The following is a 20,322-nucleotide window of genomic DNA, read 5'->3' as shown; positions in this document are numbered from 1 at the left end:
TTCTTGCTGCGACCCCTTTGGAAGAAGGTGGAGGCGGTTTTCTACTGTTCCCTCCATGGCTGCAGAGTGAAAGCTCCAGGGGGCAGGACCCCTCATCTGCGCAGCCTACCCCGGTCCCGCAGCTCGCAGGCTGAATGCAGGCACCCGGCAACGGCGTCCTGACTTCGCCCTCCACCCTCCCTCCACCTGTGCGCGCAGCTGGACTCTCCTGCGCCGCGCTCGGCACCTCCACCCCCCACGGAGGGCGCTGGAGGAGCTGAGCCAGGAACTCCGCTCAGGCTCCCGAGGGGCGCCCCCTTGGGCCACCTCGCCTCCGCCTCTCTGTACAGACCCAGGCGCGCCCCGAGGCTCCAGGGCCCGGCACCTGCGCCCTCTAGGAGTGGACCTGGCCCTCTCACCCCTGGGACCCCCGAGGGTCCTGCTGCCCCCGCGGTCCTCTTTCCTCTACGATCCCTCGCCCCGGTGTCCCCCTCCCCTGCAGACCCACTCCTCTGAGGTCTCCCTCCCCTGGGGGCCCCTCTCCCCCTGCAGCCCCTACAGCCCTGTCCCCTGCAGCACGCACGCCCTCCGGCGGCGCCCTCCGGAACACCTGGGCCTGGGGTCAGCGCCTCCGAGAGCCCGGTGCCTCCCCGCCCCGCCCCGAGGCCCCGCCCCCAGGCCGCCCCGCCCCGAGGCCCCGCCCCCGAGGCCGCCCCGCCCCGAGGCCCCGCCCCCCGAGGCCCCGCCCCTCCGAGGCCCCGCCCCCGGCCGGGGACACGTCTGCGCTGCGCGGAGGGCGGGAGGCAGAGGCCGGTGGACTTGCGCCGGGGGCAGCCTCCCCGGGCGGGCGGACGGAGGAGGTGGGCCTGGCCGCGGCCTCCCTGCCCTGCGAGCCGCCGCCCGGGAGAGCGGAGCCGCGGGGCCGGCGGGGGCGGGGGGTGACCCGGCCACGTGCGGGAGCTGTCCGCTCGCCTCCTGCTGGCCGCCGGAGGGGTGAGGGGAGACACCCCAGCTCCTCCCGGGGCGCCCGTCCCCACCTTTTCTTTGCCATTTTTTTCAGGTTGGAGGCATCGGCCACTCCTCGGACCTTGACCTGGGGCCTGGGAGGAGGCAAACCACAGTGGCCAGGCTCTGACCACCCGACCACCTTCCTGGGTGCTGGAGTCTGGGCGTCCACGCCAGGACTCTCCCTTTGTAAGTTGTGGGCTCCCCGACGGTGCTCTGGGGGCGGGGGAGTCTAAGGTACCAGTGGCACCCCCGAGGGTCCCCACCTTGGCGAGTGTCTCCGGGCAGCGCAGCCCCGGCTCCTGCTACAGGCTGTGAGCCTCCGGTGGGGGCCTGGAGAGTGAGGCCCTCAGGAGCTCAGTGCTGGGCCCTCACCAGTTTCCAGTGGCTCTGTCCAACCGGGATGGCCTGAGAGCCGCAAGCTAGTCTCCATCAGTTGGGAATGCTTTCTGCCGTGCGGGACAGGAACCCAAGCTTGAACAGGTGGGGGGCTGACTCTTCTCACCAAGAAGCCCAGGGCTGGGTAATTGGTGTGGATTTAGAGACTCAACACCATGAGGGCAGGTGTTGCATGGATATCCGGGTTGCAAGGTGGCTGCTGCAGTTCCCGCCATCGCACCAGGGCAGGAAGAAAGAGGTGGCTACTATTTCTTTGGTGAAAAGAAGAAAGCCCCAGCTCCTGCTACACCCCAGCACTTTGCCCTCACCGGGCTGACATGGGAAGGCAGGGGCCAGGGTGTGACGCTTGTCTTACTCGGGGTGGGACATTGCAGCCTGGAACAGGATGGGGATTGTGCCCACAGGCAGCAGAGGGGGCATGTTAGGTAGACACCTAACAGAGCTGGCCCAGAGCCCCTCTCCCAGATACCTGGGAAAGCACAGCCCACACCCAGCGGACGCTCGGCCTCCCTTGGGCCTGTGCACAGCCACTGACCTGAGTGGCTGCTGTAAAGCAGGTGCTCCCACCTGCCAGGCAGGCCTTGTGGCTCTGAGCCAAGCTCCCTTCCTGCCTCCCTTGGCCTGACACTGGGAAAGAGACGGACATGGAGGCACGGCAGGAGTTTAAGAACTGCCAGGTCTCATGAGTTTCTGGGTTGGTCTCTTGCTGTTTAGTGGCCCACCGCGCCTTTAAACCTCTCCACGATTCTGTGGGAGGGGGTCCCTAGGTGAGAGACCCCTGGACTCCCAGCAGACCCAGGTGCCCGCAGGCTGCAGCTTCTCCCGCAGGCCTGGGGGGGAGGGGCTGCCTCCCCCAGGCCTCCCTGACCAGCCAGACAGGCCGTACCAGCCACTGCCCCATCCCTTGCCGTCCCAGCCTTTGGAGAAGCTCTGGGCCTTATCTGTCAGGAATGGGAGGGAAGGAAGTCAGTTATCAGGTCAGGGACTCACAGTGCCCTGGTGTCTGTGTCCTGGCCAGCTGGAAGCAGTCTCTCACATTCCTGAGGGCAGGGCTGGCGGGCTCGCAGCCTCCCTGGGTTGGAATTCCTGCTCTGCCTCTCCCAGTGTGACCTGGGGCAAGTGGCGTGACCATGTGGCATCCTGGTCCCTTGTAAGCCAGGTAGAAGATGCAAGGAGAGGAGCCAGCCCACTGTGGCACCCGTCCCGCCCCTGCTGCCACCCCCAGGCAACCCCACACGGAGCCCCAGCCGCCCCCACCGGGGCCAGGTCGCCTGCCTCAGTGTCCCTGCCCGTGGGTGCCGCAGCACACCTTCTGCCTCTCGCTGTAGCTCCTGCAGCATGCAGCCCCAGGACAGCGGCATCCAGTACAGCCGGTGGGATGGCGGCAGCCGGGATGCAGTCCATGTGGCGGCTGTGGGCAGCACAGGGGAGGCCTCGAGCTGGGAGAGGTGAGAGCCCCCAGATCCGTGGGAGGAGCCCTCCACCGCCTTGTCCCTCCTCGCGGCTTCCGTACTGGGGGGTCCCCCCACCCCAGCCCCCCCCCAGCAAACCCGGGCCTGGCACCTCTGTGTGCGTCTTCCCTCCTTCGGGGTCCACCTGCCCTGGGCCCCACTCCCCTCCAGCCTAGCCCCCGGTCCACCCGGGGGCTCATGTGCCGGCGATTCTCTCTCTAGGATCTCCCGGAAGCTGTGCTCAGGCAAGCTGGGTATCAGCATGAAGGTGCTGGGCGGACTGGCCCTCTTCTGGGTCGTCTTCATCCTGGGCTATATCACCGGCTACTACGTGCACAAGTGCAAATAAGGCCGCCGGCACGCACGCCCGGGGCTGCCTGCCTGTGTTTGGGGATGTGGGCTTGGACGGATACTCCGTACACCAGAACCTCCTCTGTATACACAGAACCTCATATACATGGATCCTCGTGTACACAAGACTCTTCTCTGTACACACAGACTCAACCCCGACACACATACAGACCCCAGGGGCAGACAGCACTCTCTGGCCACCGCAGGGACACATGGGCACATGCCTGGCACAGGCAGCCAGCTGGGGGGACACATGGCCGGGAGACTTGGGCCAGCCTGAGCCAGGGCTGCAGGACACTCCAGGCTGGACCCAGGGCCCCTAGAGACCCTGCTGAGAAGGCTAGGCCTGGCAGCTCCAGGTGGGGGGTCCTCCCTGCGTGGCCCTGGCTGGGTCCCTACCCTTTCTGGGTTCTCTGGCTTCTGCAAGGATGACTCTGGGGAGAGGTTGCGTGTGTCCCTCTGTCCACCCATCCTGGGCAGGGTGGGGAGTGGGACCTTGGCCCTGTCTGGGACTCACCACTACATCTTCCTTGCAGTGAAGGGGGGCACGGTTGTTCCTGAGGTGCCCCCTCGAGGCAGCTGGTCCCCCACTATGCCCTGAGGGAGTCTGTGTGCCAAGGCAGCCATTAAAAGTCTGTTGATTGAAAGATGGGTGAGGCCTCTTCCACGGGGCCCCCAGGTGCCTGCCCCGTGCAAGGCCCAAGGTGGGGCAGTTGGCGGGCATGGGAGGCTGCTGGGAAGGGCCTGTCCTCCCTCCCACTTGGCTCTGCGCCTTGGAATGTGTTTCTGCCTGGCTGGGCCCTCTTGTGGGAAGGGAGCCCCTGGGGGCAGGCCTGAGGACTGGCAGGTGGTGGGACCTGTTCGTGTCTCCCCTGACCTGGACAGGGCCTCCGGGCTCAGGGCTTCAGGCCCTCCTGGGCCGCATGCGCACCCCCACCTACCCATCACAAGCTCACATCTCAGGCCCCGTAGACCCTTGCCAGAAACACTTAGCAGAGGGCTTTCTCCCCTAGGACTGAGGGCAGGAGCTGAGGGACAATCACTGTCCTCATGGGGCCTGGGATCGGAGGTCACGTGGCAGACCTGCGTGTCAGAGGCCAAGCTGGCAGGGGAGGGGAGAGACCCCAAAAGGCTGGCCTGCCCGGTAGAGAGGGCTGCACCACCCAGGTGATTCCTCGCTCTGTCCACAGGGCAGGAGTGGCACCTGGTGGGCCTGTCCTGGGTTAGGGTCTGCTATGGGGTGGGGACGGGGGAAGCCAGTTAAGGGGCATTGGCAGAGGGTTTGGCCCGGCTAGCCCTAGTCTCTGGGTCTCAGTGCCTGTCTCCAAAAAGACCTCCTAACCCCGAGTGGCCATCCTCCAGGAGGGAGGGGTGCCGGCCGACCCACCTTTGGCCGGCCTTAGCTTGGTGCCCTGCTGGAGCCAACACAGGGCGGGTGCTGGGTGGGGGGCCTCCACGGACTCTAGGACGTTGGCGTCTACTGAGGTGCAGGGCCTGGGCCTCATCAAGACTGGGTGCGGCCTCTGCCAAGAGCCGGGCCAGGGCGCTGCGCAGAAAAGAGGGCCCCTGGCTGCTGCCTGCACACCACTTCTCTCTCAGGCTATTCTGGCCTCCCTGACTTCCAGAATGCCTCACGGGCTTCAGAGTCACAGTCCCTGAGCAGCCCCTGGGCAGGATGGAGTAAGTCCACTGATGGAAGGTCAGATGGGAATGGCCGGAGGCAAGGTGAAGAGGCAGAGGGAGAGGGGGGCTGGTGCAGCCAGCACGTGTGGCCCATGCAGGTGCACTCTGGGGAGCTGGGGGGGGTGGGGGGTGGGCAGCCAGCCTGAGGAGGGCATGTGGTGTCCTCAGAGACCCTTTGGCTCAGTACAGCACTGCTCAATAATCCCTGCAGGCCCTCACCCACCCATCCTGCCTGGGTTGGGGCAGGGAGGAACAGCATGGGAACAGCATGTCCCATGGTAACAGCAGACAAGGGGATCTGGGTCTGGCCTTCAGGCTCTGGCGCGCCGATGCCCAGCCAGCGTCCGGATGGAGTTGGCTGCACCAGCCCAGTCGTCGTGGATGTGCCTTGTCCCCATCCGTGGGCTCTGCCAGCAGCTCAGCCTGTGTGGGGAGGCTGTGGGCAGAGGCCCTGGGGGTACACACCACCTCCTTGTGAGCTGCCTCCACCAGATGTGGCCCCCAGGCCCTGGCCAGCCTGGAAGTGGGACGGCCCCTGCTGAGATGTGGGGCAGCCTCCCTTCCCACAGAAGACTCAGGAATGAGACCTGCTAGGGGCAGGTGTCTCTGGGAGGGGATCCACCTCTCGCACCAGGCCTGGAGGGTCCAGCAGCCTCTCTGGGCCCAGCCTGTGTGATAGTTCAGTGCCTCTTGCTTTTTGCCGGCAAGATCTGGGTTGGGAAGAGGGTTCGTTCGGGTCCTTTGCTTTCCCATAGACTACCCTGAAATAATGGCAGGAGGGGATTCACCAGGGAGGAGTGGAAATGTTATGAAATGACTTTTATTAGAAGGTCAGGCCGGCAAGAATGTCAGGGTTTGTCAAAGGGATGGCTGGCAGCAGAGACCAAGGAGGTCTGGTTTCCCAAGGTAAGTTCAACACATCTGTGCACTTCACACAGGGTTCAACACAGGGTTGAGCCGTCAGGCTACAGGGTGACAGGTAACAGGACGTAGCTCCAGCCACAGCACCCACAGCAGCCAGCACCGAGTGCGCGGGGCTCATGAGAGGACAAGCCAGAGGCACCAGCCAGATGTTCAGTAGGGTTGTGGTTAACAGAACGAGGAAAAGCCACCATCTGGTTCACGTACTTCAGCCCAGCCACCGCCTTCAGGGACGGAGGGGAAGGCCTGGGGATGTCCAGAGAGCGAGATTGGGGTCTCAAGGCAGCCGTGCAGTGTCCTACAGAGCGGGTGGGCTGAGCTCTGGGAGAACCATGTGCCTTTGTCAGTGAGCCTCCATATGTCTGGTTTCAATGGCTAAAAGCGTGGGTTCAGTGGCCGCTTGCAAATGCTCCCCAAATCCACAGAACACACAGCCTGACTTTCGCAGGTCACAGAAAGTGACACAGACGGAGACGTTAAATAAAAAGTCTGTGAGTCCGTAAAAACCACCTGAGTGGCTGGCTGGCCGGTGCCTGTACGCAAGCACGTGCAGACTCGCACAGACGGATACACAGCTTGTCCGAGACATTCAAAACCGGAAGTAACCTAAAACACAAAATGCTCAAGAACCGTTCACCTGGCACCCGCTTTGTGGTCACCAGCTCCAAACTTGGCCTCCCACAGCCCCTGCCCATCTGTCCTTTAGCCAGATGCTGACAGAACAGTCTGGCTTGTGTGTGGAAGCCCGTTCTGCAACAGGGAACCATGGGCTTGGCCTGAGCTGCGTGTTCTGTTGTCTGCTCCTCCCCACGGTGCCAGTGTACACGAGCACAGCCCCGCTCTTCCCCTGAGGCCCAAGGAGGGGATGCTGTGGCTCTACCCCTAACATATCCAACCGTAATATTAAGGGAAAAAAAAATGCTTTCACCAATTTTAAAGTCACCTAAAAAATATTCTTTTCATAAAAAGATGACGATTTGCGGCAAGGAAGGAACATGACGTCACTCCACATCTGTAGGCTGTACCAATGGTGTGGTGTGGTTTTAAAAGATGCCGTATTGTAGAAAAGTAATGGTACAGCTCAGCGAAATGTGTGTTCTTTAGCTTCCCAGGGTACAGCTGACTATCCAAACCAATTAGTGTTTTTTCCCCTGAATAGAGGTATTTGCTATATCCACATCATCTCAGAACGTTTTCAACAGTTAATTCCGATATTTGAATAATTTCGTAAAGCGTTAGTAATCAATTTGGTGCTGGAAAGGGAAAATGATTCAAGCCCAGGATAATGTGGTGTCACTGCAACGGGAGAGAACTGTCTGGACGATCAAAGAGCCAACGCGTGCACCTTGAGAACCACCGGGGTGAAAATGTAACAAGTAACTTGATGTCACCAACAAGAGGCACGGCTGAGGACACGCGTGGCAGTGGCGGACATGCCGCCCGGGGCTCAGCGGATCACGGTCACGTGGGGAGCAGCACAGCCCAAGTCCGTCTTGGAGGGGTACACCACTCTCAGGTGCCCGTCCTCATCCAGCACCCGGACCTGCTCCACCACCAGCGGGGCACTGCCGTCCTTTTCGGCACTTGGGCTTGTGCTGGGACCCAGAGGTGGTCCAGAAACTGCATCAGCTTCAGGATCTGAAAGGGATCCGTCCTCTTTATTTTCTAGAGTGTACTTGTTGATTTCTGCCATTTTCTGCAAATGAACAATATGGTTTTAGGGGCAACTGGGGAAGACAAAGGCAGCCTGCAAGGGGCAGCGGGGGGGGGGGGGGGGGGGGGCGTGTCCGTCCCGCATGGCCGGAGCACTGACTGGGCGAGAGGTGGAGGCTGACTCACCAGCACGAGGGCATCCATTATCTCTTTACAGGTCTGTAGACTTGTAGCACTTGTTACTTCCAAAAACAGATCAGAAGTTGTTTTCTTAATCTTAAAGAAAGAGGGTTTCAGAGAAGAATAAAATTATTGAAAACATCAACAAGTGTTCTGAGGAGAAACCTATAAAACGGTGCCCTGCAAACCAAGACTGTCCCCTTCCCCAAATGAGGCAGAGGCTGGAATGCACATGCAGTGACACATGGTACAGCACCGCATATGACAGGAACGGGAACTCCGGAGACTGGGAGCCTGTGAGCCACAAACAAGGGCTCGGGGACTGCACCTCAGGCATGCGGACAAGATGTATGTCATAATGGAGTAGATGCTGTGTTCACTCAGCAGGTGGAACAGCCCCAGACACAGGGACATGCATAGGCTCTGCCCTACCTTTGTCTTCTCGCTGTTGGTTATCGGTGGGAAAGAAATCACGTCACCATCAGCATCCACGAGGCAGGGGTAATTCTCCTTCCCATCCAGTAAGTGCAGATACCTGTGCGGGAAGAAACAGGAGAGGCCTAACTATGGGAAGATAGGCCTATGGGTTAACAGTACAAATGGGTGGGAGATAAGGGCATGTCCATGAGCTCGGCAAGATGTGCTAAAGCCTGTGCTTATGTGGGCCTGGCAGCGTGGCAGGGCACCTGAACCCCACCTGAGCCACTGGTGATGGGGACAAAACGCTGTGGCCCTGACGGCTTTCCTGTCATCAGGGTGACCACACTGCCCCCCCCGTGCACATGGTGTGGGCAGAGGGACAACTGTCCCTCCCGATGAAGGGCCTATGTGCCTAGAAAGCCTGTTCTCCCCAAAGCAGTTTCTGAGCCCCGGCTCCACCAAGAGAAAGCCCGTGTGGCTCAGTTCCTTTTATTCCACCTGAGACTCCCTGACAGCACAGGGAATACAGTCTGGGAGATGTTTCAAACACTGATAGGGAAATGTTTTCAAGTTATGGCAGCCTGTGGGTAAACGGAGGCTGGTAGGCAGGCCTCCCGCTGTGGGGTGAGTGCAGCAGCCAGAGAGGAGGCCCCCGACCTGTGGAGGCCTGAGACGTTCTGTCTTTTCTTCTGCTTCCTATGCTCCTCAGCCTCTAGCTGCAACTGCCGCACCAGGTCCTTGGCCTTGACTTCTTTGCGCCCCAAGGGGACGATCTAGGGGGTAATGGAAACAAGTTTCCGTTAGGGCTGCAGCCAGGACATGCTGGTCCACTGCTCATCTGGCCACCAACATGGCGTCCCCCCCCAATCCCTGTGACAGTGGTGTGAGCACAGGAGGCCCCCAGAGGCCCCTCAGGGTCCTGACTGCCACACACACCAGTCCTCTGGGAACTGACTAACCTTCAACCCGCCATGGGCAACGGTGGCTCCCAGGCCTGTGGCCCCTGGATGGCCCAGCAGCTAGTGCTGGTCAAGCCAGGCATTCCACACGATGGCCACAGGGAGTAACAGACCGTGGCGGGACTTCGACAAACCAGGCTCGTCAACTCCAGTGAGGGGTTTTGCAATTGGGACATAAACCAGTGTTTGGTGAAACGGGAGCAAATGAAGAAAACCACTTCCAAATCAGCACCTTCTCTGACGAATTTACTTTCAAATGAACCGTGAACACAACCGGCTTTTGACCTGATGTACTTGTCAGGGACAGCATCAGATGCTGCCTCAGAGAGTGCGCACCACCCCCAGCATGTGCATATTGCTGAAGAATGCAAAAAGAACAGGTACGAAGGGAGGGAGGGGCATGCAGCATCACCTTGAGGTCCTGCGGCGGGCGGGCGGTGTAGACCAGGGGCCCACGCACGGCCCGGAGGTCGTGGGTTGCGATGGTGGCCGCTGTTCTCTTCTCACAGATGTCCTCGTGGAGCTTTGTCTGCAACGTGAGACCTGGGGAGCTCATGCCCAAGCACCGCACCCTGCCCCCTCGACCTCCCCTGCCCAAAATGCATCTTGTGGAACTGCCACTGGAAAACTCTCTTATCTGTTCAGGGACAGAATTTCTTTCTCTAACAGAAGATCTGAGACTTCAAAGAACCCTTCCTGAACTAAAATTTATGACCGAATAAACAAAAGCAGGACTTAAAAAGAAAAATCTCCCCTGCATGTTTTTCTTCAAAAACACTGACGTTTGAGTGTATTCAGCACTCCTGGCTGGGAGTGCGCTTTGCTTCCTGAAGCAGCGTTGTCCCCACAGGGGCACACTGGTGGGTTTTTAAACATCAACGATGTGGCTTCTACTTTAAAAGCGGACAGACTGGGCAGCCCCTGTGGCTCAGCAATTTAGCGCTGCCTTCAGCCCAGGGTGTGACCCTGGAGACCCTGGATCGAGTCCCATGTCGGGCTCCCTGCAGGGAGCCTGCTTCTCCCTCTGCCTGTGTCTCTGCCTCTCTCTCTGTGTCTCTCATGAATGAGTAAATAAAATCTTAAAAAAAAAAAAAAAAGGCGGGCAGACTGCACAGAAAAATGAATCAGGATTCGTTGAACTAAGATCCACAAGAAACTGAAGTCATAGGACAGCAGCTGGCAGGAGCTGGCAATGTTAATACTGCCTTGTCAGAAACTAATTCATTACGGAAACCAGAAAATGCCCCAAGACGTCAGCAACTTGGGAAACACTGGTCTCTCGTGGAACAAAGCTGACGTCAGAAACAAGGCAGGACTGCAGGGGTGCCCACCCCCATGGGCAGCCCCGGGACTGAGGCCCAGGTCTCACCCACACTGGGTACACGTGCGCTGGCACCACCCCCACCTGCACTGGAGCCAGGTCCTGCTTGGCCTCCCACATCCCAGGTGTGGAGGGGCAGTGGGCAGTGGGACAGTGAACCAGCGGTCCCTCACTCTGCTCACCCCACCCCCCCGCCCTGGGCCGCAAACACCCACCTGGGAGGTGAGGAACCGTCTGAGCGCATTCCCAGCCTGCAGGTCCATGCCTCTCACGACAGCCCCCACAATGAATGGCCGGACATCCTTGACTGCGGCGTTGACGTGCACAGTCAGCGGGGTGGGGTTCTCAGACACATGCAGGACGCGGAGCAGCAGCCTGCTGGTGCTGCCCACCTCCTCCTCCTCGCCCTCACCACTCTCCCTCCTCCGCCTCTCACGCCGTCTCCTGCGGGCCTCTTCCTTCTCAGGACCGTCTGTCCTGCCCTTGCCCCGTCCACCACCCCGGCCTCCGCTGCGCAGGTACTCCAGGATGGACTTGGTCTGGCAGCCGTGCACCATCTTCTCCAGCCGCCGGTCTGTCAGCTTGTTTCCCCGGAAGTTGACCTCCTTGAGCTTGGGGCAGTCAGCCAGCTCTGCCGGGACCTCACTGAGCTGGTTGTTGGAGAGGTCCAGCGTCTGGGAGGGAGACAGAGGGCCTGTGGTCACACAGCTGTGGGTTGCGCAGCCCCACCCCACTCCACCCCACCCGAGCTGTCTCCAGCTCTGCGAGCAGACTGACCCCCACTACCACGACCCTGCACCCAAGGGCAATGGCTGCCAACAATCCCCCACGGAACACTAGTCTTCCTCTTTCTGCTCCCTGCAAGTTTCCTTGTGGTGACAACTATCCCAACAGACAAAGGTGACAGAGGAAGGAGCACAGGACAAGGGGAATGTGTAGTTATGAACAGATAAGTACTTGAGATGAGAAACAAGTTCCCCACAAGATGATGTTGAGATTTTTTTTTTTAACTAAATGAACTAAAAACGAAGAACACAGGGTGGGTAACAAGTCATTGAAATATGAAGCCGCAGCAGCAGAATGCACAGCACTCAACTCCATCTGCACGCAAACTGGCAAACTGGCTGTGACGCTGGCCTGGATGCTTGATCCTCCTCCTGACCCAGGAGAGGGCGTAGTGCCTCTGCTGTCTGCACCATAAAGAGGCAGATGAAACCCTATGGCTCATGCAAAATAACCTGCCGTCAGGACGGGGGCTTTGAAAAAAGGGCATGGCTGGCATTAGTATCGCTGAGATGATTGATGGAAATCATCCAAACAGCCACTTTGTGGGGTCACCTCTTCCAGGGCTGGGCAGGACAGGAGGTGGGTCTGGGGCAGGTCTTCTGCTTCCCCTTCTGGAGCTGTGCTGAAGAGGACAGCCACCCCCCCCCCCCCAAAAGGTCAGGCTCTGCCTCCTGTCTTCCCAGCACAACCGTGCTAGTAGCAGTCTTGGCCCAGACAGCACTGGGCCTCTTTCTTGTTCTCCTGCTGGGCCAATGGGAAACTCTGGACTGGCTTTGCTGGGCACAGCTAAGACCAGACAGGTCTTAGAGCTTCAGTATGGCAGCCTAGAAGAAAGCCTGTTATCTGGTTAGCTGGAATGAGCACAGGGGAGTGGTGTTTGGAAAATGGGAGCAAGGGGCAGTGGCTTGGGGAGAGCTCTGGAGCAGAGGGGGCCTGTGTGAATGATACCTGGTCAAAGCAACGCCAGTTGGCACCCCCTCCCCCCCAACACACACACAGGTCAAGCGCTCACATTTGGTGGGCTAGGCTGGTGACCAGGCCTGGTCCTGACTGGGATGTAACGGCCCCAACAAAACGGGTGATGGATTTTATCACAAACTTCTGGGAAGAGGGGAGGGGCTCTGATGATCCAGAAGACGCTGTGTGCTTTGGCTGCTAGAGAGGACAAGTCAGACCCCAGTCATGAGTGAAGCTATCCTGTGGCTCAAGGAGCCAGGCTGCTGAGAAGCTGGGCAACCAGAACGCAGAAGAGGTGTCACTGAGGAGCCTCCGAAGGCTACGCCAGAGCCTCGGGAGGGAGGGAGCAACTAGAACAGGCTTCCATCTCGCACTTGGGACCCGGGACAAAGAAGAGAAGCAAGTAAGCCAGACCTGGCCTTCTGTCTCAGTTACCTCGGGGGACTGAGCGGCCTAAGGGGCTATGGCCATCTCGTGCCTCACCGGGCCTTTCCACTCAAGCGGGATTGGGAGGGTGGGGTAGGTGGAGTGTTATCATGGCCCTTCCAGGTCCCCACCATCTGGAGGCTTGTGAATGACAGCCAGCAGCTGGTGTTTTGAGGTCAGGTTTGGGGTAGCCTGTATGGCGCCACACCTGCACACACCAGCTTTGGTCTGCCACATTGACCAAAGGACCTTGGAGGCTTGAGAACTCCACACTGGGGTAGCCCTCACTGCTGCACGAAACAGGCAGGCCAGGTGGATGCAATGTGCAGGGAGCAGAGGAAGAACCAGGGAGGAGGAGGCTGGAAGGAGGCGGCTGGGGGCTGTGCCTGACCGGCTGCCCACCCCCACCACAGTGGCCGACAGTGCGAGCATCCTGGGAGCAGAGGCTTCTTTTAGGGGCAACAATGAGCAAATTATGGACATTTCAGAGCAGTAAGGAGGCGGTAGCAGATTGGAGTTCTAGAAGTTGGGGGTCCTATAAAAACGTGGTCACCTGCAGATCAGGGTACGCGCTGCTCCCGTACAAACCTATGGTTGGTTGGCACTGTGCACCCAGAACAGCAGACTCAGTTGGGTTTCTGTCTAGAAGAGGAATGCTAACGGAATAGAGGAGCCTCAGGAGAGGCCCTGAGATAACAGGCAACGTCACTGAGGAGCTGCACTCATGCAGGAGGGCAGGTCTCTGACCACGAGGCTGAGTTTGGATTGTGTGTGCTAACCCCTGAAGGGTAACTGCACATGGAAGGGTGCCCCAGAACCCGTCACCCAGAACCGACACATGTAGACACCCATTTACTCCCTTCCTGCAGGTCGCATGAACATCTGTGACCTGGACTGGACCATCAACCATCACTGCTGCAGGGCCACGCTGCCGCGGAAGGGGTCTTACAACCCTGGCCTTGTGAATCTGAGACAAACACGCCACCTCCAGGCTGTGCTAGGACTATCTTTATTCCAGTGGGGGTGCAGGGCCCGAGGGGACCCAGACCCCCACCCAGGCACCAAGTGGCCTGCTGCCTCTGCAGCCACTGAGGAAGACACAAAGACGGAAGAAGGGCTTCTAAACTTCAGTGTTTTTGGGTGCTGGACAGAGGTGTTGCATTTGAAGTATAAAGTCTCTGTGAAGCCTGACCACAGGGGACTCTCACCCATGAGTGGCACGGATAGCCCAAATGGGTGCAGGGACCAGCAGGGGTGAGAGGAGACCCTGGGGATATCTATCAGCCCCAGATGGCTGGACAGAGCCCAGTCAGTCACCTGTGACAGGCAGGAGTGACGTGGTGTACCACGGCCTTGGCAGCTGAGCCCCACAGGTGACAGAAACCCAATGGAAGGACACGGCCCCCGGGAGAAACCCTTCTAAATGCTCCGAGGTCTCTTGTGGGGAGCTAAGCTGAAGGGCCAGACACCAGGAAAACTCCGTAACCGGGCTCAGGGCAGGCAGTTAACCAGTTGGTGAGGTTCAGCTTGGAGAGTACACAGCCGTCTCCTAGTCCTGTGTCACCTGTGGCCAGAGAGGGGAGAGGGTCAGGCCTTCACAGTGGCAGGGTCTGGGGCCACGGCCTGGAGCAGATTCTTGGGGGAGGGCACACTGGGGCACCTGTCTCCTTGCTGTGGAAGTGAGGGGGGGACAAGCAGAGGCCTGTGTGCTGCTACTCAGGTGGCTCCCGCTCCTGGGGAACCACACCTCTGGGTATTTACATCCTGCATGAAGCCTCCCCAAGAATGTGGACCGGGCTTCACTCATTTAATTAGTGGGGTGCTAGTTCCAAGCCTTCCCCTTGAGGAGTCCTCCGGCAGTCGAGCTCTCAGGAGCCCTGAGCTGCCACGTAAAGAAGTGGATTAGCCTGCTGGGCAGAGAGAGGTGCCAGCACGTCGTGGAGAGAGCAGCCATCACAACGTTCCAGCTGAACCCAACCCAAGCTCACCGCCAGCTGAATGCTCACTCATGACCGGGCAAGCACAGTGAGGGCTCAGCTGGGCCAGCCCGGGGTGGAGAACCATCAGCCACACACAACTGTTGCTGTTTTCAGCCACAAGGTTTCGGACATGGTCCTCTAGTCACAGTTGGCCCTCTCAGTGCCACCAACTCCCTGTTCATGGCACTGTGGCCGTCCCCACAAGTCTCCCATGGCCAAGGACACCGGCAGTCCTGCCACGGAACAGAGGAAACCCGTGCTTCTACCTTGGAGCTCATTTTCCCCACACCAGCTGCCTCCCCACAGCACCAGGCAGGACACAAAGCCCCAGCACGTGTGTAGCAACGCTGCTTGCACGGTTCTAGTACCTACTGCTCCTCACAGGGGCATCATTTTAGAAAGGCCCCCTGAGGACACCTAAATCCAAAAGGGATTCCAAGTAGGTCTGGCACCACACTCTGCGCAACACAGACAGGCCTCTTCACGTGGAAGAGATCTGATGGAAGCCTGGAGCTGGCAGCCAGGACGGAGAAGGTGAGGGAGGTCGCAGAGGAGACGTTTCCTGAACGATGGTGTCGGGACACAAAGAAGGCCACGTCACCCATGCCTTTACACGTGCTGCGTGCTGCGCACGTGGTGCAGAACATGTAAAACAAACTTAAACTCGGGTAAGACATTCTAGATCTGAAGAGAAGAACCGAGTCTGCGCTCTCAAGACCTGTACTGAGCCCTGTATCTGGTACATCGGTCCTCCGGAAAGCCAAGAGGTCCGACACACCTGAAGATGGGGTCAACAGTGCTGCCTGTACAAGGTGTCGCACCTCAGCCACAAAGGCAGGCCTCAGGCCCCGGTGACCCCAGTGCCCTGGCAGTCACCCCGACAGCCCCGTCCTGCCACCAAGCAGGCGTCAGTCTGCTGAGCGGCCTCGTCCACTCCTCCTAACTACGGACACACACACGCATGCACATCCACGCACACAGCTGCTTGCACACTTAGGTCTGTACAGACACGTATTTGTAAGATCAGTTGATTATATCCTAAGCGTAATTTCTGCTGGAAATACAACAGTCCCTCAACCGTCCACACATTTTATTGCTTAAAGAGTCTGCATAAAAAGGTTGAAAAGTAGGAGGAAGAAGAAATACGAGTCTGCCTTTTTAAGGATGAGATGGGAGGACGCAGGGGAGACGGTGGTGGACAGGCGGCGCCCCCGACGGGGTGTGGGTCTGGCCGCGCGATTCCCATCCTCCCCACTCCTACTCGGACTCAGTGGGCACCTGCCCCCGCAGAGCATCCCGCTGGGGACCCGGGGAGAGTAAGCAAGCGGCTCCCACACAGTGCAGTCTAGAGGAAGACACGAAGTATTTGTCGTGGGCTCCGGGCAACCCCTTCCAGCCTCGGTGAGGCAGTCGTCGGGGTGACGGGGGCGGACAGCTTCCCCGCCCGCCGCGGGCCTCTCCGCCCCGGGGCCGCCCCGCCCCCGCCCCCCCCCGGAGGCCCGCCCCGCCCCCGCCGCCGACCTTGAGCGAGGTCAGGTGCGCGACGTCGGGGCTGAGCTCCCGCAGGCAGTTGTCGGCGGCCGCCAGTTCGCTAAGCAGCGGCAGCGCCCCGGGCCGGAAGAGCGCGGCGGGGAAGGAGTCGAGGCGGTTGCCCGTGAGGTTGAGCGTCTGCAGGCGCGGGGCGCAGCGCGGCAGGTCGGCCGGCAGCTCGCGCAGCCGGTTGCCGCTGAGGTTGAGGCTCTGCAGCTGCGGGAGCCCCGGCGGCTCGGCGGGGCCCAGGCCCTGGCCCGGCGGCAGCGCCTCCAGCGCGTTGCCCGACAGGTCGAGCACGCGCAGCGCGGGCAGCGGGCCGAGCTCGGGGCTCAGGCCGGGCCCCAGCGCGTTGCGCCGCAGCACGAGGCTGTGCAGCTGCGGGAGGCCCTGCGCCAGCCCCGGGCCCGGCTCCCGCAGGCTCCCGCAGCCGCTCACCTCCAGGTAGTGCAGCAGCGGCAGCGTGAAGAGCCGCGGCGGCAGCCGCCCGCCCGCCTCGCGCACCCGCTGCTCCAGCCCCGGCCCCGTCAGCAACAGCTCCCGCCGCCGCTCGCGCTCCGCCAGCTCCAGCTCCGGCCAGGCCTCGGGCGCGGGGGCCGCCGCCGCCGCCGCCGCCGCCGCCGCCATCGCGCCGCCGCCGCCGCCGCGGGACCGCTTCCGGGGCACGGCGCGTCACTTCCGGCCTGGGCCGGAAGCGGCGACCTCGCGGGGACCCGGCCGAGGGCGTGGGGGGGCGGCGGGGAGGCGCTTCGTAGGGAGGAGGAAGGGCGGCTGCGGGCCTCGGGGGCGCGGTCCGACGGGCGATGTCCCCCGCCTCCACCCCTCCTCCCCCGTGGACGCCGAGTGGTGGTGCCCCCTCCGGCGGAGCGGGACTGCGGACGCAGCAGCGCTGACACCCCGCAGACGACCCCCACGGTCTACGTCCAGGCCTTCCCGGAGGGGAAACCGCCTTTAGCCCGAGCACGGCAGGGCCTCCAGCCTCTCCGGCCTCTGAAGTGTGCGGAAGTCAGGGAGGTTCACGGTCGGGCGCCCCTTCCCGCCCCTCACAGCCCGGGCAGCTGCTCTTCCCGCCGGGGGCCCTTGGTCCCGTGCCCCAGACCTCCCCCCGGCAAACCGCACCTAGACTCCAAAGCCACAGCCCCGCCACCCTGCGGCCCGCCCTGCGCAGCCGCGGCCACCACCCGACCCCACCGCATCCGACTGACCTGGAGCAGCGGTGGTCACCACCCCCTCCACCCTGGCCGGTGACGACGCCCACCGCCTGCCCCAGTGTCCACCCCAAGCACTGGCGGCTCCCATCCTCTCCCCCTGCCCCCCGCTCGCACCCCTCCCCAGCCAGGCCACCCACCCCTCACCCCCTCACCCCCTGAGGTCTGGGATTGCATGTCCTGGTTTGCACGGGCACCAGGGTGACTGCTGTGCAGATCTCTGTGGTGCCCCCAGGTCCCAGGGGGCGAGGGCGCTTGGGATGGGCCCGTTCTCCGGGGCCAGGGCCGCCACCCCTCTCTGCCCCTGTTTTCTTTTTATTTTTTTTTAAAGACTTTATTTATTTATTCATGATAGACACAGAGAGAGAGAGGCAGAGACACAGGCAGAGGGAGAAGCAGCCTCCACACAGGGAGCCTGATGGACTCGATCCCGGGTCTCCAGGATCACACCCTGGGCAGCAGTCGGCGCTAAACCACTGCGCCACCGGGGCTGCCCGAAATTTTGGCACTTTGAAGTGTGATATACACCCAGAAAAGTGTGCACGCGTCATAAGTAAGTTCACAGATTGGTTCTGGTGGGTTCTGCTCACGGTAGAGGAGGCTCCTCAGTGGCTGGCTGCTTTCCTTCCACTCGTGCCTGTGGGTTCACCCCGGTCGGGGAGGCAGCCGTGGATCGTGGCTGTCGGCTGTTAGGAGTAGATTGTGAATCTGCCCCGTCTTTCCAGCAGGGTCCTTGGGCCTCGGGGACAGCCCACCCCCCCACACCAGCACCACCCCAGTGGATTGTCCTCTAGGTTGCCATGGTGATCACTCCCTCTGCAAGGGGCTGGTGACACCTATGCCCCCAGGGCACTGCAGGGGCCTTCCTCCTGCTGTCCTTTCTGAGCTGGCTGCAGCTGCCCTCGGTGACCTGCTGGAGCCACTGAATGCCGAACAGCCTTCAGCATCTGCAGAGATTTCTCGGAGGGTCCTATACACATGTGTGGGATCTGTGTCCTCTTGCTGCTTTTCTCAAATAGATTTTTGGGGACGAGTCCAACATCTCTTCCCTCTTGATGGGCTGTGAGCGTATTAGTAGTTTTATAGTAGCCAACACTGCAGACAACCTTGATGTCCATCTTGTGGCCTAGGTGGGTCACATCCCCTCATGTACCTGGGTCAAGGAAGACTGCCACCCAGCTTGCACTCAGTGGGGTGTGTCCTGCCTCCCACTCACATGGCCAGAACAAGGAGGAGGCAACTAAGTGTGAATCTGTTCTAGAAGCTTCCATCGGCTTTGAGGGAAAATTCTTTAGAGTCACAGGCTTAGGGCTGGAAGGACGTCAGACTTGAATCCTCTCAAGCTGCCTCATCAACTGGAGCATCTCCACTTTCTGGCATCCTCAGCACTTCCCATCCTGGCTGAGCTCTGCAGGGGCTGCTCCCAGAAGGCTTTGTTTGGGTGTGTCTGACCTGCCCCAAGGGAAGGGTCACAGCTGGCCCTGGAAACCCTTTTTGCCAACAGTGTTTCTAAGGATAGGCTGTGACTTCAACCTGGTCCATAAGATAGAAGTGGATGTCTGCTGGGGGCTTCTGGGAAGTTTTACCCGAGTTAAGAGAGGCATGTGAGGAGAAAGCCCTTTATCTCCCATCTACCTTTGTTTTGGCGTAGCACACTGGAGTGTAGGATGTAATGCTTGGTGCTGCAGCAGCCATCTTGAGACCATGAGGAAAGACAATGCCAAATCAGTGAGAGCTACAGAAGGAGCCTGGATCATTTCAGTGGTTTTACTGCTGTTTAGTTATTTTTAAAATCCTGAAAATTCAAACTATGCACTGAATTAGCATTGCTAATCTAACAAAGTGAGCTGCACTAGTTCAGAAAGTGTGCTTGTGTACATGCCTAATCCTCAAGAGAAGAAAGCGCTAAGCAAAGCACAGCTTCCGTTGCAAGAATAATCCTTACTCTCAGCCAGACTTTTGATGGACAGGATGATTTTGAAAGTGAGGTAATAACTCAGCAGTGGCATCTCTGAGGGCTCCTGGGACACTCTGGAGGTACTTCCTGTGGGGCAAGACCACTTCTCACTGTCATTAGAGAATGGTGTTCCACACACAAGCCCAGGGTACTCATGTCTCCTCTGAGTTATCAGCTCCCCACTAGCGTGGAATGAGAAGGAGCATTTTTGGACCTAATATAATTATCACAAAAGGCACCATGACCCAGAGGTGACTCCCTGAGATACTGTGTCTAAGATGGTGCTTTAAAAAATAGAAAATCATCCAGGGGCGCCTGGGTGATGTAGTCTGTCAGCTGAGTGTCTGACTCTTGGTCATGATCTTGGTGGTAGGTTTGAACTCCGAGTCCTCTGCATGCGGCGTGGAGTCTACGTGAGATCCCCCCTCCCTCTCCCTTTGCCCCTCCCCTGCTCTCTCTCTTAAAAAAAATAAAAAAGAGAAAGTAGTCCTAACTTCAGCAGCATATATACAAAAAAGAAAATAGTTTCTTTTAAAAATGGGTATTACTGGGGCAGCCCCAGTGGTGCAGCGGTTTGGCGCCGCCTGCAGCCTGGGATGTGATCCTGGAGACCCGGGATCGAGTCTCACATCGGGCTCCCTGCATGGAGCCTGCTTCTCCCTCTGCCTGTGTCTCTGCCTCTCCCTCTCTCTCTGTGTGTGTCTCTATAAATAAGCAAAATATTAAAAAAATAAAAATGTGTATTACTAATTGCATTTTCCACTTGCATATTGTTCAGTGTATTTTTAATATTTTTTATAAATGTCTTGTTTATTCAATGATAAATTATACTCAATCTTTTAGGAGTTTACAGTTCATTTAATGTTTTATAATTTGTTTACATGTTATTTTAAATGCATTGGATATTGTTTTGGTATTTTTATCATATGAATTGTAAACTATTTTTAGTGAAACTACTGTTTTTAATGTGAAATAAATATTGAAATGCCAGTATTGCTTTGTTTTTTAAAAGGTTTATTTATCTGTCAGTGAGAGAGAGAGAGAGAGAGCACGAGTCTGGGGAGCAGCAGAGGTAAAGGTAGAAGTAGGCTCCCCACTGAGCAAGAAACCTCCCTCACCCATTTTGGACTCTCTCCCAGGACCCTGAGGTCATGACC

The 20,322-nt window shown here is 59.2% G+C and overlaps 2 protein-coding genes and 1 long non-coding RNA gene across 4 annotated transcripts; 2 read left to right on the top strand and 1 right to left on the bottom strand.

Moving 5' to 3' along the window:
- Positions 1-725: 725 nt before the first annotated feature.
- Positions 726-3,832, top strand: SMIM1 (small integral membrane protein 1 (Vel blood group)). 2 transcript variants are annotated; one of them, XM_072819947.1, is made up of 4 exons: positions 726-839; positions 1,040-1,173; positions 2,712-2,831; positions 3,057-3,832. In XM_072819947.1, the coding sequence occupies exons 3-4, from the start codon at positions 2,722-2,724 to the stop codon at positions 3,181-3,183; spliced, it is 237 nt and encodes a 78-aa protein (XP_072676048.1). In that variant the 5' UTR covers positions 726-839; positions 1,040-1,173; positions 2,712-2,721; the 3' UTR covers positions 3,184-3,832. The 2 variants fall into 2 exon arrangements, with proteins under 2 accessions (XP_072676048.1, XP_072676049.1); XM_072819948.1 differs by having other exon boundaries at positions 791-839; positions 2,543-2,831.
- Positions 3,833-5,672: 1,840 nt separating this feature from the next.
- LRRC47 (leucine rich repeat containing 47) lies at positions 5,673-16,635 on the bottom strand. The gene is made up of 7 exons (XM_072819945.1): positions 15,992-16,635; positions 10,538-10,996; positions 9,414-9,530; positions 8,700-8,815; positions 8,055-8,157; positions 7,629-7,718; positions 5,673-7,485 (listed from the first exon to the last, which is right to left on the bottom strand). The coding sequence occupies exons 1-7, from the start codon at positions 16,625-16,627 to the stop codon at positions 7,237-7,239; spliced, it is 1,770 nt and encodes a 589-aa protein (XP_072676046.1). The 5' UTR covers positions 16,628-16,635; the 3' UTR covers positions 5,673-7,236.
- A 19-nt stretch (positions 16,636-16,654) lies between these two features.
- LOC140630207 (uncharacterized) lies at positions 16,655-19,663 on the top strand. Its single transcript, XR_012028022.1, has 2 exons — positions 16,655-17,761; positions 17,934-19,663. It is a non-coding gene; the product is annotated as an uncharacterized lncRNA (long non-coding RNA).
- Positions 19,664-20,322: the final 659 nt, after the last annotated feature.

Source organism: Canis lupus, chromosome 3 (genome assembly GCF_048164855.1).
Source record: "Canis lupus baileyi chromosome 3, mCanLup2.hap1, whole genome shotgun sequence".
Classification (NCBI taxonomy): Eukaryota; Metazoa; Chordata; class Mammalia; order Carnivora; family Canidae; genus Canis; species Canis lupus.
This window is presented reverse-complemented; position numbering and strand designations above follow the sequence as displayed.

Bases quoted from the DNA above. Each gene is read 5' to 3' on its own strand.
- SMIM1 (XM_072819947.1), top strand. From the start codon at position 2,722: ATGCAGCCCCAGGACAGCGGCATCCAGTACAGCCGGTGGGATGGCGGC. The intron at 2,832-3,056 runs GTGAGAGCCCCC...TTCTCTCTCTAG, and splicing joins GAGGCCTCGAGCTGGGAGAG to GATCTCCCGGAAGCTGTGCT.
- LRRC47 (XM_072819945.1), bottom strand. From the start codon at position 16,627: ATGGCGGCGGCGGCGGCGGCGGCGGCGGCGGCCCCCGCGCCCGAGGCC. The intron at 8,816-9,413 runs GTGATGCTGCAT...ATTACCCCCTAG, and splicing joins GCCCGCCGCAGGACCTCAAG to ATCGTCCCCTTGGGGCGCAA. The intron at 7,486-7,628 runs GTGAGTCAGCCT...GTTCATTTGCAG, and splicing joins TAATGGATGCCCTCGTGCTG to AAAATGGCAGAAATCAACAA.